We start from the raw sequence: 14,561 nt of genomic DNA, 5'->3' as shown, positions 1-14,561 counted from the left end.
TATATATATATATATAAATCATACTGTAAATTATATATATATATACATACATACACACATACATCATTCCGTTTCAATTATATATACATACACGTCCACATACACACATGTATATATTAATGCCATACATTTACTCATAAATTGTATGAACAGGAGTTCTATGACTTTGGTTTTAAAATGTTTCCTATATTTAATTTCACGGACTTGTATTGGTATTTCGTTCCATATTTTCGTGCCTATACAGGTAATGGAAAATTGGCCGGATGTACTATTTGCCTTAGGTTTGTATAGATTTCTCTTACATTTTTGTCTAGTTTCATGTGAATGGGTGATAAGTGTTACATATTCGTTTAGATCATGAGGCAATTTATCGTGATACAGATCAAACATGAATAAGGAAATACATAATTTGTTTAACTTAAATACATCTAGCAAATTAAATTGTTTAAATAAAGGTTGAGAATGGGAGGTAAAGTCACTAAAAGAAATTGCTCTCACTGCCATTTTCTGAAGTAAAAAGATAGGTTGTAAATACGATGAATAAGTGCTTCCCAAATCTCAATGCCATACATGATATGTGGTTGTATAAATGATTTGTAAATTAATAAAAGACAAACAAAATTAATAATCCATACATAAACCCTGATAAACCAAGACAACCAAAGCTTGTTTTCCTGTCGACGTTATTCGACGCTATCGTTAACAATAATCGGTGATCTTCTACGTAAAAATTGAAATGTTAACGATTTACAGGAAATGGTACTCGCTATTGTCATCATTTCAACTTCGTCGTTGAACTTTTAACGATCAACGACGATAGCGTCGAATAACTTCGACAGGAAAACAGGCTTAAGTATCACGTCATAACCAGGAAACGATTGTCACGCTATTAATTAACCAATCGTGTTATGGTTTATATCATTCTCTATGACTTATTAAATTCCCGCCAGAGATACCTCCGATTCAAGAAGTAAGAGTAAGAAAGTTTGTTGGAAGAGCCATTAACAGGGAATTTTCGGAATCTACTAGCTTTTACTAATCTTTTACCGACGAAACTTAATACCTTATTTAAGCTCAGTCACTTGGGATAGAAATATTGCGTCTTCAAAGGGTTAAAATACAATTTTGTTCGTAAATTCTAGTTGTGTCTAATGGAAAAGGCGACCTTGGTGAGCAAATGATAAGACTTTTTTTGCAGATGTGGGCAAGATGTCATCGATTGTAAGCAATAAAATCGATAGATATATTTAAAACTTGACAACCACAAGGAAATAAAAAATGATATACATACTAAGGATGTTATGACAAAACAGGTACTGTATAATGAAAAGAAGTAAAGTGAAAGAACACTAATGTCACGACCCGAATCCGGAACTTCTTTTGTTGATACCAACTCAGTTGGAAATGCTTATACAATCTGTAGAATTTACGAAACAATCATGATTTTATTTCAATATCAAACCAGATTTTGCATCACAGTGACGTTTCTAAAATAAACGCAATATTTAATAGGTTAGGTTGTCACATTTATTTTGCAAACATGTTGAAAATGGACTCTACATCCTTGATATGCTGCCTGTTGTTTTTATCGGTGGATTTATCAATCGGTATTGAAGTTGCATGTAGTAATGATACTAATGTGAATGCAGTTTGTGAATGTACAGAAATAACCGTCGACTGTGCAAACCGTGGACTCAATGAATGGCCGGTTGGAATTCCATTAGACATAATCATTCTGTAAGTTTCACATTGCAATGTTAAAGCTACGTTTGAAATCGAATGAAACCCCGATAGCCGAGTTTTTGAGTAACCTGCCAAGACTTTATAAATACTGTGCGCTATCTGTGTCCCGTTAGGATCCTGGGATACTTATGCCCATGTTGCAAGCCGTCTAAAACGTCTGCATTCTTAGGCCAAAACGGCTCACTATCGCGGAATAATGTATTGATTATACCAATTAGGATGGTATTTATTTAAATAAACGCCCGGAACACCTCCCCAATAAAACATCAATTGATAATTACCACGCCGCAACACCCCCACCCCCAACTACCATCTAATAAACGCCCATCCACATTTATACACATTATATTGTATTATATTTATAACACAATTATACTATTTTTAGTAGATTTCATTGGACTGTTATCTACAATTTACCAAGCATTTGTAATTCCTTTTTACCACTTTTCATATTTACTAGAGGATTTTATTTGTAAATGTACCATATTATTAAAACTAAAAAAATTTACGTATCCCTCAAATAAGTACCTCCCTCAAATTAACTCCGCCTCCCCACATCCACACTATAAGGGCCCTACCAAACAATTAACACTATACGTAAAACGCTATTAATCATCTACGACACTGTGAAACAGGTTGGTGACTAAGTAGGTTTAGTTTTACGAATATCAAGCATTTCAATAATGGTAACCGACCGAAAACGTTCAGGCAAGAATGTCCTTCTGAAACCTCTTTACCGAGTCATTATCATTCCGAGGACCATCGTCTACAGTCCTAGAGAGGGAGCGAGCGAAGCGAGTTCACGCTCTAGTATTAATAATGTGTGCATGCAGAACAAAGCAGTATTTTCGAATTTAGCAATACGAACGATCAATATAGATTAACTAGCTAGATGATGTTGTGTTTAAGGAATAAAAACTAGCATTTTACGTGCAAATTCCTTACGTTGTTTAGTATGTTTACAATGTTTTGTTCACCATAGCACAATTTTTTTTATAGTTACATGAACAATAATAACCTGAAGGAAATCGACGAAGATGCTTTGTCAAAGCTACATAAACTTGGCACCATGTAAGTAATCTTTTACATAAATGCAAGCAAGCTACAGTACAGATGATAATATTAATTTGGGTTAAAATGAAATATCATTCGATAAATTGTTGAAAGTAGGCTTAAGAATGATAAGGCAAAACTTTGAACATGTATTGTTCTCCAAACATGAACAAAATGCAGATGAATGTCATCACATTTTGAATAGGCCAATTTGTACTTATGATAAAGTTATTCACTTATACATTAAATAATTTTTTTATCCGGATTTTGGTTATGGATAGGTTTTAAAATTTATTTCAAATATAATACCAAAATCTCATATTTCACAACAATTAGAAAAGACATCCTTTTGGCTCACTATGTCGGTCGGTTGATCGGTAAACACTAACTTGAGCACGCAACTGCAGCCATGTATTATGGTCTTGTTCTATGGCTATAGACTAGCCTTATACTAACAACTCATGCTATGTATGATCTATACGGAGTAAGCCGGTCTTCACACAACATATGCAACTTAAAGAAGTGTATAAAATGTATATTAACATTTAGTATTAATATAGGCCTAGGCTAATTTGAGATTTAACATTCCCGAAGGATTATATGTTCGCGAATCACCATCTTATATTTCACCGATATAAAAGGCGACATAATTGTAGGCCTATTGGTGAAAATAACTTTGTCATGTGGCAAGACGTAACTAAATTAAAGTATTGCTATAAAGATGTTGCATTGCATTGATCTTCATTACATTTTGTTTATTTATATCTTAATTGTTGACAGAAATGTTAATAACAATTTACTTAGTAAATTACCAAGCTTGCCGAAGACAATTGGTAATATGTAAGTCTGTTATGTTTATTAAATTCTTACTGTTACTAATTAGTTTAATCATATGATCACTGTCATATTATATCAAATTAGTTGACGTTATGTCCGTTTTACAATATTCATTCAAAATACAATAGTTACACCACAGCCCTGCAAAACCTTCTTTTCTATTTCTTTTGAAATAATACTCGTATTTTGTTGCAACACTTCGGGTTAAATATTCCCTATTACTATTAGGCCTACTCTCTGTTTTAGGATGTGAACGTTTATTCTAATCCATCCAGATTCCAAATTATTAAGTGTGATTTGCAAGCAGGTAATAGAGTTCTGCGGTGTGACGTCACAACGATAGATGGCTCCGTGGTTGCAAGCGCAACCAAAAATGCGTTCACCGCTACTATGTTCATAAACTATAGATATCTGTATTTCTATCAAATTATGTATCTTGCTTGACTTTTTTAGACTTAAACTTTAGTTGAAGAATAAATAGATTATTATTATTATTATTATTACAAATAATTAGTGATCTTTTGAAGCCTATTCCAACCGTTGGTGACGTTGGAGTCACTCAGGCAGGTTGAACGCATTTTTTGTTTGGCTAGCAACTACGCAGCGCTACATACCCAGAGCCATATATATAAAGAGTTACGACATTGAAAATTAGAAGCCATTTTTGTGTCAAAGAATTCGCACGCTGAGGGCGCGCGCGTCTATTTTGTATAGCGTTTTCCTGTAGTTCATGCATTATTTTTAGATTTTTTTGTCTATGAAATAACGCTTATATTCCTTTTTTGTTTTAGTAATTAATTTTATTAATGGTATTAATTTGCTAACATATATATATTGTGTCTATAATAACAAAATAATATATGCTAGGGCCTACATGCAAGTCAGGATACATCAAAGCATGAACCAATACAAATTCACCCCTCTTTTTATACAGTATATGCTCTCCGTGTGTTTTAATACTAACTTTCAGAGACTCGTTCATTATTTCATTTGTAATAATTTGCCTTTATTATTTTAATATTGTTCATACCCTATTCAATATATTAACAAATATATCCACGATACTTTATTATTTTATTTAGTCATCAAATCATGCATTATGAATTGAAAATATTACATAATTGTTATTAATAGGACGTAGTTATGGGATGTTTCGTTCCAAAATCAATCAATCGATCTTTATAATGTACTAGCGCACGCGCGCGCAATATTCTTTGCCGCAAGTACTTCTGTACGCTGTGCACATCGATATTTCACCGTAAAATGTGCAATTACATTTTTTTTTTAAATATAAGAAAATGTTTAAAGTATTTTCTTGCTCCTATACTTTACATGAATTAACGGAGACAAATTGATCTGCATATCACGTGACTATAATCCAATGTCGTAACTCTTTATATACAGTATATGGCTCTGTACATACCGTCCACGCAGCGCCATCTACCGTCGTGACGTCAGCAACGCAGAACTCAATAGCAATGATACGCATACATTAAAAGATACACTATGTAATGTATTGAGTTATATTTAGTTATAAATAATAATTTTAATTTATCTAAACATTTCAGACATGCAGACAAAAATTTGCTGACAGACATATCAACAGTTTTTAATGATCTTCCATTTCTTCGTATTTTGTAAGTTGACAATATAATTTGAAAATGTTCTTTTACGTGTGTAGAACTAACTTTTAGTAGTGAGCTTTTGCTTCGAGACGGTAAATTAACGAAAGTAGGTGGCATACATTCCGTTCATTGTATTTAGCCGATCTAAAGATCGGTCTTAAAATTCAACCAGACGAAGCACAGTTGACGTATTTCTGAAACTGTTAAACCATAAGCAAAGCAAATGTATACATGATAGGCACAAGTTGTTTATTTTCATAACAAAAACATCATATGTGTATATATAGTATGTGTAGGATGTAAATTCATTTTGATTCTTCTAGATTTATTTTTTTTTAAACTCCGTTTTTGATTATGTGTTTTTTAGTTCATATTTTTAAATTTGCTAATCGAATACCTAGCCTGACTAACGCAGAACCTGCTCAACCGAGCTTGCATGCATAGGATCAGGGGCCTAAGCCTAGAGGAGGCTAACCGTTGTTGCTTTTGTTTCGAAGGCATTTAGCACCAGACTCTATAAATTAAATTACCGTCTCTTTTCTTTTACCGTCGCGATGAAAAGTCTCACTATTATTACAACTGGACGGCACTGCGGTTTAAAACAATAACAACAATAAAACGTATTTCTGAAGATTTAACAGTCAATGAATAAAGCATAGAAAATGATAAAACGAAGTTACTATTATACAATCGCATTTAATAAAGTATCCTAAGTAGTGACATCATTTTTGTTTTCATAATAGAAGCCTGACCAACAACAAAATAACTATACTGAGAAATACCACATTTCAAGGATCCACCGTGATAACTAACTTGTAAGTTCAATTGTTACCTTAAAAACTTTTTCTGCTGCTGCCGATGCTTCTCTTGCCGATGCTGCAACTTCTGTTTCTTCTGTTGTTTTTTGCTGCCATTGCTGCTGCTGTATGTAAGAGTGGTACAAATGCATCAGCAGTGTATACGTCTTTGGATCATCCAAATTGGTCATTGCGTTTTGTTCTGTTTATTTGTTGCTAAATGAAACCACCAATTACATTGTTATAATATAATTATTTATACAGTTATTACAAAACAGTAATTATTTGGTTGAAATCACCCTTGATGACGAAACATGTGCTTATTTGATGATTATACGGTTCTGTTAATGCACGTGTCCGAGCAACTTTTATACCATTATAGTCAAAGAATGCAATTCCTGCATGATACACTTAAACCTGAAAAGACATTGTTGTTTCACCGACTGAATATAGTAAAATGTCTTTATAGTTTTAGCCATGTTTCAGAAACATATTCAACAAAAGCAGTTAATAGTCGATCATTTTAGTGACAAAACTTAACGATGACAAAATCATTTAAATTATTGCTTGTTTTATAATTTATTAGCATTACACTAGCAAATTTATGAGAGAATTTAAATCCGATATTTGATTACTAAGTATTATTAATTTCTAAATGCAAATTTAAGTTATATAATAATTAAGCGCAGTTTCTATAACCATAATCGGCAACAGCTTGAATAATTTCTTGTTATTGGGGTATCAAGATCATTTAGAATTTTGATGTGTTTCCGTTTTATCTCTTCATAGAGATGTTTTACTTTATTTGATCTTTCTTTATATTTTGATGATAACGATGATGATGAAAAAGAATATTTGATTTGATATAGATGATCATCAGGTGTTATTTTATAGCGTCTCTAAGTGATTTTTCTTTACAACACGAATGAATAAGATAAATAATGTACTGCATGTTTAGTTACTGAAAATACACGTTGACGATCGTTCTAGTCACTTTGTTGTACTGTTTCTGCTGCTGCTCCTGCTGCCGCCGCTGCTGCTGCTATGGTACCACCTGTCACTACCACGACTACCACACTCTTATTTAACAATTTCTATAATTTGAGATATTTATTCTAAAACTAATGATGATTTTTTTTTCAGAGACCTGTCATCTAATGATATAAATATCATTGAACCTTTTACTTTTGCAAACAACAGCGAATTATCAGCTTTGTAAGTTTTAAATTTTTGTTACAATATTACACTTAAGTAGATCAAGTGTTATAACGTTCGTAAAGGCTAGCTACTTATTCGGCGTAGAGGGCGTAGCAAACAACTATGCGGAAATAGGATAGCAAATACTAGAGTAAGTCAAAGGTCACGACAGTGCCAGTCTCCCAAGTAAAATGGGAAACAGAGTTTTTAAATAAGACTATGGTATGGGACAAAATATGGAATAATAAAGTCAAAGATATGAAACATATTATGGTAAAAGATGCGCAATCTAATTTTAAACTTTTACAATTTTGAAATAAAGAAGTAGGTCAACTGTTATAACCTTCGTAAAGCTAATTAATTATTCGTGTGGGCGGGTGTGGGGGGGGGGGGGGAGGTGGTTAGATGCAAAAAAAAGTTTGCGGAATTAGGGTAGCAAAGGTAGAGTAGGTCAAGGTTCATCGATCCATACCAACATATTTTGAAACATTAGGTAGGTCATGTGTGTTTTGTCTTTGTAAAGCTAGTTACTTATTCACCATAGAGGACGTAAATGCTTAAATTAAACTTTGACCAGAAGAAATAGAAGAGGTCAAGACAATTAGACAGTTATTAAGTAATAAAATATCTAAAAAATATGGTGACTGCCCGTTACTTGAATTTAATAAGGAACTACGAACTAGTACCTCTATTTTTTTTCAGGCGAATTTTGTATAACAAGAAACTTCAAATGCTTGGTGAAAATGCGTTTGCATTTACAAATGGTCGATCTGTTGACATGTAAGAGTAAGTGTGCCGTTGTTAAACAATATCCTTAAGATTATTATGATAAATTATATTCTGTGAACCCACAAGTGTAAACAAGTCGCAGAATAGTATTACAGACTAACAAACTTAATTAACTTGTGATAATATAGTTAAACGTCATTTGTATTCTCTTTACGATTACCAATGAAGTTCGCTCGCGTACCATCTAGTACAGTATATATCGGCGTTGTTCGGCGAAACCAAACTATACACACAATACTTTATTATTAAAGATGTATTGTCCCTTTGACTAATTCAAAACATTTTTTTAATACAGTATTTCGAAAAAAAGTGAAGTATCATAATAGTTATTAACTTTCACCAAAAATGAGTTGAAAAAAAAATAATTTAACCAAAATACGGACGTTTTTTGGTTCAAAAAATAACTTTGACTTCCAATCAAAGTTTTTGATCAAAACATATCTAATTAATGCAACGCGCTTGTTTGGCTACTCTGTATGCATAATCATAAAACTTCCTCGCAATCTGTGTAAAAACTCCTTCTCAACCGCGATGAGTTGTAAACAATCCTAATTAGCATCATGCATAATGTATACTCGTGGTTTGAAATCTTTGTTTACTTTCGCTCGTAAAGATTTTCCAGACGAAATGTAAACAAATTAATTTACCTGTTAATTACGTAAACTTGTTGTTTTTGCCTCGAATTTTTTACTTAAAGTGAATAACTTTAATATTACTTTGATATGGCCAATTTAAATTTAGAATAAATATTAATGATGTAAGTTGTGTTCTATTCTTTTTAGCCTTATTTCACCATCTGTCGTAGAACTATCTACTGGAACTTTCAAACTCTCAACCGGAAGTAGCATGTGAGTAATCTATATATAAATTTACGTAAGGGCAAAATTCGGTAAATCTCGGTTTATTTCTAGAATGTCTACTCGATGGTATATAAAGTTGGTTCATACTTTCGGTACTGATTTTAACCATCTGATGTAACCCTGTTTACTAATTAAATTGAGTTAGGTAATTAGTTATTGACGATTAAAACGAATTTAGGTTCAACGATTTGCCCCAAATAGGGGAGTTTTCCGATCGTGGTATACACTGTCTAATGGATGTCAATCTTGAAAAATACCCGCCACAAAAATACGAGGAGGCTTCGCATTTTCCTATCTCCTCCTACGATAATTGTTTTTAATAGCTGAAAACTGGTTGAACAGCTAGAGTACAGAATCATAATGTTGAAGACAGGCCGATTTTCTTTAAAAAATACTATTTTGATAGATTTAATATACGATTATACAAATGTATTGATTTGCGATGAATGGAACATTCCAATCTCTGTTTCACAAGTGTCTATTCCCTCAGGCGTCGTAAAGGCAAGTACAGTACTGTATACTCGAAATTCGATCCATTTTTGTTTTCAATCTGTGCTGCAGAGGTTGGATATAATTTTTTTTTAAACGGATAATGAGCTAGCGTTTTCACTCGTCGTATATTATGTACAAATCTTTATTATTGCAGTTAAACCACCCACATCATCACCTTTCCCTCACTGGCATGAGTAGCGTTGTAAAACCAGTAGAGAATAGGCCTACGGTACATCACATGCCCTAAACGCAGAACAACTTTGGTTGGTACACAGCAAAATTCTGATTCTTGTTTTAAGAAAAAAAAAACTTGTTTCAAGCAAAATATTTCTTGAAACAAGTAAATTTTGACTTGTCCGTATTTCAATACTTTTTGGCTTACCAAGAATCGTAAAATTCTTAACAAGAATCACACAAATTCTTATCAAGAAAATTATTCTTACCAAGAAATAATACTTTAAGAACAATATTCTTACCAAGAATTTAATTGCTTTTTTCATTCTTGTTTTAAGCAGTATCTGCCTTAAAATAAGTAACAATTTATCGATTTTTTAAAATAGAATTCTTGTTTCAAGCAATATTTTTCTTAAAATAAGTAAGAATATTCCGATTTATATTTTTAGTTTTCTTGTTTCAAGCAATATATTTCTTAAAATAAGTAAGAATATTCCGATTTGTATTTTATAGAATTCTTGTTTCAAGCAATATATTTCTTAAAATAAGTAAGAATATTCCGATTTGTATTTTTTTGAATTCTTGTTTCAAGCAAGATATTTCTTAAAATAAGTAAGAATATTCCGATTTGTATTTTATAGAATTCTTGTTTCAAGCAATATATTTCTTAAAATAAGTAAGAATATTCCGATTTGTATTTTTTTTAATTCTTGTTTCAAGCAAGATATTTCTTAAAATAAGTAAGAATATTCCGATTTTTATTTTTTGAATTCTTGTTTCAAGCAATATTTTTCTTAAAATAAGTAAGAATATTCCGATTTGTATTTTTTGAATTCTTGTTTCAAGCAATATTTTTCTTAAAATAAGTAAGAATATTCCGATTTGTATTTTTTGAATTCTTGTTTCAAGCAATTTTTTTCTTAAAATAAGTAAGAATATTCCGATTTGTATTTTTTGAATTCTTGTTTCAAGCAAAATATTTCTTAAAATAAGTAAGAATATTCCGATTTTTATTTGTAGAATTCTTGTTTCAAGCAATATTTTTCTTAAAATAAGTAAGAATATTCCGATTTGTATTTTTTAGAATTCTTGTTTTAAGCAATATTTTTCTTAAAATAAGTAAGAATATTCCGATTTTTAATTTTAATATTCTTGTTTCAAGCAATATATTTCTTAAAATAAGTAAGAATATTCCGATTTGTATTTTTTGAATTCTTGTTTCAAGCAATATTTTTCTTAAAATAAGTAAGAATATTCCGATTTGTATTTTTTGAATTCTTGTTTCAAGCAATATTTTTCTTAAAATAAGTAAGAATATTCCGATTTGTATTTTTTGAATTCTTGTTTCAAGCAATATATTTCTTAAAATAAGTAAGAATATTCCGATTTTTATTTGTAGAATTCTTGTTTCAAGCAATATTTTTCTTAAAATAAGTAAGAATATTCCGGTTTGTATTTTTTAGAATTCTTGTTTTAAGCAATATTTTTCTTAAAATAAGTAAGAATATTCCGATTTATATTTTTAGTTTTCTTGTTTCAAGCAATATATTTCTTAAAATAAGTAAGAATATTCCGATTTTTATTTGTAGAATTCTTGTTTCAAGCAAAACTTTTTTTAAAATAAGTAAACAAGAAGTCTATCAAATAAAAACCAGTAAATGTTTACTTATTTTAAGAAAAGTATTGCTTGAAACAAGAATTCTATCAAATTAAAATTCGTAAATTCTTACTTATATTGGGAAAAAAATTGCTTGAAACAAGAATTCTATAAAATATAAATCACTAAAAATTTATTTTAAGAACGATAAATGAATACTCATTTTAAGTAATATTTTACTTAAACAAATAAATTCAAGAATGTTATAAAACATAATATTAACAATACTGTTATTTTCATTAAGAACTACAATTTACATGACATTAGGTACAATAATATATACAACTTCTTTAAAACAAACTTGTTTTTATTAATAATAAAATGCCATCAAAAGAAAACTTAAAAACATTAAAATGGTAAAATACAAATTTCGTAAAATTCTTCTCCCGCACCTGGGCTTTAAACTATTAGGTGTCTTTAAATTTATTAATGTAGTATACTAATGATGATTCAACAGCCTTTGTCAAGTGTACAGGTGTGTTTTCATCACAAATCACTAACTGTTAAAGGATAGTGAGGCCTACTTCTTTTCATTTTGGATAATCGAAATCCAGAAGGTAAAAAGTGGAGAGGAGAGTAACTAGAGCCTCATCTAATTTTGCTTTCTTTGTAGTTAGAATTGTTTGCTAAACTTTAATGTAGGCCATTTCTGTGTCCAAAAGCAATACCGGCATATTACCTGATCGGCGTGAAGACCAGGATTCTGGATCTTTATTCATGTTCCTAAAAATGAAAAGAGATTAATATAGTTTTAGTTATTACTGTATTTAAAATATGTGTAACATCATCAACTAATTGGGTACGGTGTGGTTTTAGAGTCCTATATCTGGGGCGGTAAACACAAAAACATGACGCAATATTAGAACGGTGGTAAGAATAATTTTACATTATAAGACATAAGGGTGGGTGGAATATGCATTTGAACTTTTTAATCACAAACTTTGCCCTGTTTATACCGATCCCAAAGACAGGCCTGGCTGTATCTATTATTTTTAGTTAAATTATTAGGGTCTAAATTTATTTTTAATATTACTATTTAGGCAAAACGGTGCTCAATCCTGATTGATGTTTTTATTCTGTATCAATGTTTATAATAACAATCATACAATTAAATGTAAATTTTGTTTAATTGTTTGATTTTAATAAATTATTGTAAACATAGTATATACCTCGAATTTTAAGCTAAGATAAATTTGATTTAAAAAAAACACTTTAAGATATTTTTTTTTAATGTACATAATGTTACTTGTATTTTAAATTTTAAAAAACACTAAATACCTTCAAGGTCGGCAGACTTTTTTTGATGAGTTTTTCCCAACAAATATGTTTGACAGATTTGACAACATATGGGTTATCTTTGAACCTAACCAAAAATAACAAATTGAAAACATTATATTATATAAATTTATTTAAATGAGTGGAATAATGTATGGACATAAACTTGATATACTGTAGCTCAAATTTTTAATAATGTAGCCTACAGTTTTGTAGGTGGTCAATGTAAAAGGAAGGGGAAAGGGTGGGCTGGCCAGGAGAGCATTAATATGTCAAAAATTAATATTCATAAGTCATTTATTTAATTTTAGTTGTCAAAGGGAGGAGTGCATGACACTAGCTTGAGTCGAACCAAGCTGTTAAAAATACGTACACAATATGTACACGTATTTTCCTCACTACCATTGGTCCATTATAAAAATATTTATGAATAGATAAAAGTACAAAAACATACACTGTACTTACCAGATGGAGGACTGGTGTTTCTCTTTAAAATACCAAAATAAACTATATTATACTCTTCTTTGGAAAAATTTGCTAAGCACTTTTTTAAAAAGCTTTCTTTTGTATTTCATTCCTCTTTGCCTAGTAATAATTAGTATCCTTCGAACTTCTTCAATTACCTAACAAATAATTTAAGATAAAAAAAGAAATTTAATATAACAATTTTAGTTATGCAGTACGTATGTTTTTTGTTTGTTTTTTTAGTATGTTTTTTTAAAAATTTAGAGTTAAAAACATTAAGTTTCAATATCGATGTGATCACTTCGGGGATTACTTAGTGTGTACAATTAATTAAATATAAAGAAGTGTTTTTAAATGTCATTATATTTCTCATTGGAATATGTGTATATAATATAATCCTTCGTAGATATTTCATGGCTACATTGCAAAATATTACTGTTACATTATAATTGTATTATCTATTATTAGGCCTTCCTTATACCTAGCTGAAATAGGTCCGACAATATTTGTCCCCTCTGTCAATGTCTGAACTAAAATGCTAAGCTAAACCTATACACCTGTCCGTCAGTACAGGCATAGTAGGCTAGCCTAGACCTACTAGTTCCAGGCCTACAGTATTACTAAATAGGAAGGAGCCTAGGCTAGGCCTAGACTGCTGGTAGATTAAAATATAATTATTAGGCCTACGAACCTGTTAAAATGTTGGCCACTTCTTCATCTATTTCTCGGATCTTCAACAAAGCGTCTTCCTTCGACATTATATTAGACTAATCTTACTAGGCCTATTGAAGCATTTAATATATAAATTGCGATGAAAGGTGTCTTTTACAGTACTTACAAACTCTAGATTTTGAATGATTACTTTAAAAAACCGTTGGCCATGATCCCGCCGGGAGCTAGGTCATCGACCACACACAGTGTTGTTTTTCAACTATTATCGCTGGCCTTTTACCCAGAATGTATAAGGTCATTATACTGCTTAACGTTAAAGCATGGAGGTATAAACCTCCATGGTGGTTAAAGCAAATCTATAAAACGTCTGGACCAACAGTAATACGACAGACAATAATAATGACACATGTTTGTTGCAGTCCGAAAAAAAGCGATAAGTTGGTGCCAGTAAACTGAAGTAGGTACAGTATTTGCTACCCTATTTGCTAAGGCATTATAATTCAATTCATGGAAATACTCCGAATTTTCGAGTAACATGTGGAATTGGTGGTTCGCTGCCCGGCAAGCTTTGGAATTTACAATTCGTTTTACAAGCATGTCATAAGACGCCATTTTAAGGACGAGTATAACAATCGGCAACCTCCTGCAGTTGACGATGGAAACATCAGTATATAAGTATGCCTGGAGAAAACGAGGATGCCAATTGAGGATGAAGTAGAACTAGGCCTAGACTAGGAGACTGACGAAGTTAATGAAGAAAAAAACTATTATAACGGGGATGATTTATCAACTGACGATAGTAGTAGTGATAATTCTAGTATTGTTATACTGTTAATGATTGTTTAATATTAATTATCTTGTTGATGCTCAGCAAGAAGGCCTACTAACTAGAGGATGAACAAGCAGATAATAGTATAAAAAATGC

General features: G+C 31.1%; 1 protein-coding gene and 1 long non-coding RNA gene across 2 annotated transcripts; one reads left to right on the top strand and one right to left on the bottom strand.

Moving 5' to 3' along the window:
- Positions 1-1,479: 1,479 nt before the first annotated feature.
- On the top strand, positions 1,480-8,893 carry LOC140061266 (oligodendrocyte-myelin glycoprotein-like). The gene is made up of 8 exons (XM_072107774.1): positions 1,480-1,737; positions 2,743-2,814; positions 3,577-3,636; positions 5,202-5,270; positions 6,002-6,073; positions 7,199-7,270; positions 7,955-8,032; positions 8,824-8,893. Exons 1-8 carry the CDS (start codon positions 1,541-1,543, stop codon positions 8,891-8,893), a joined length of 690 nt encoding a protein of 229 aa, XP_071963875.1. The 5' UTR covers positions 1,480-1,540.
- A 2,320-nt stretch (positions 8,894-11,213) lies between these two features.
- On the bottom strand, positions 11,214-14,012 carry LOC140060781 (uncharacterized). The gene is made up of 4 exons (XR_011847367.1): positions 13,656-14,012; positions 12,965-13,122; positions 12,503-12,587; positions 11,214-11,947 (listed from the first exon to the last, which is right to left on the bottom strand). It is a non-coding gene; the product is annotated as an uncharacterized lncRNA (long non-coding RNA).
- Positions 14,013-14,561: the final 549 nt, after the last annotated feature.

This window comes from Antedon mediterranea, chromosome 10, assembly GCF_964355755.1.
Source record: "Antedon mediterranea chromosome 10, ecAntMedi1.1, whole genome shotgun sequence".
Taxonomy (NCBI): domain Eukaryota; kingdom Metazoa; phylum Echinodermata; class Crinoidea; order Comatulida; family Antedonidae; genus Antedon; species Antedon mediterranea.
The sequence above is the reverse complement of the archived record's forward strand: the minus strand, read 5'-3'. Positions and strand labels throughout refer to the sequence as shown.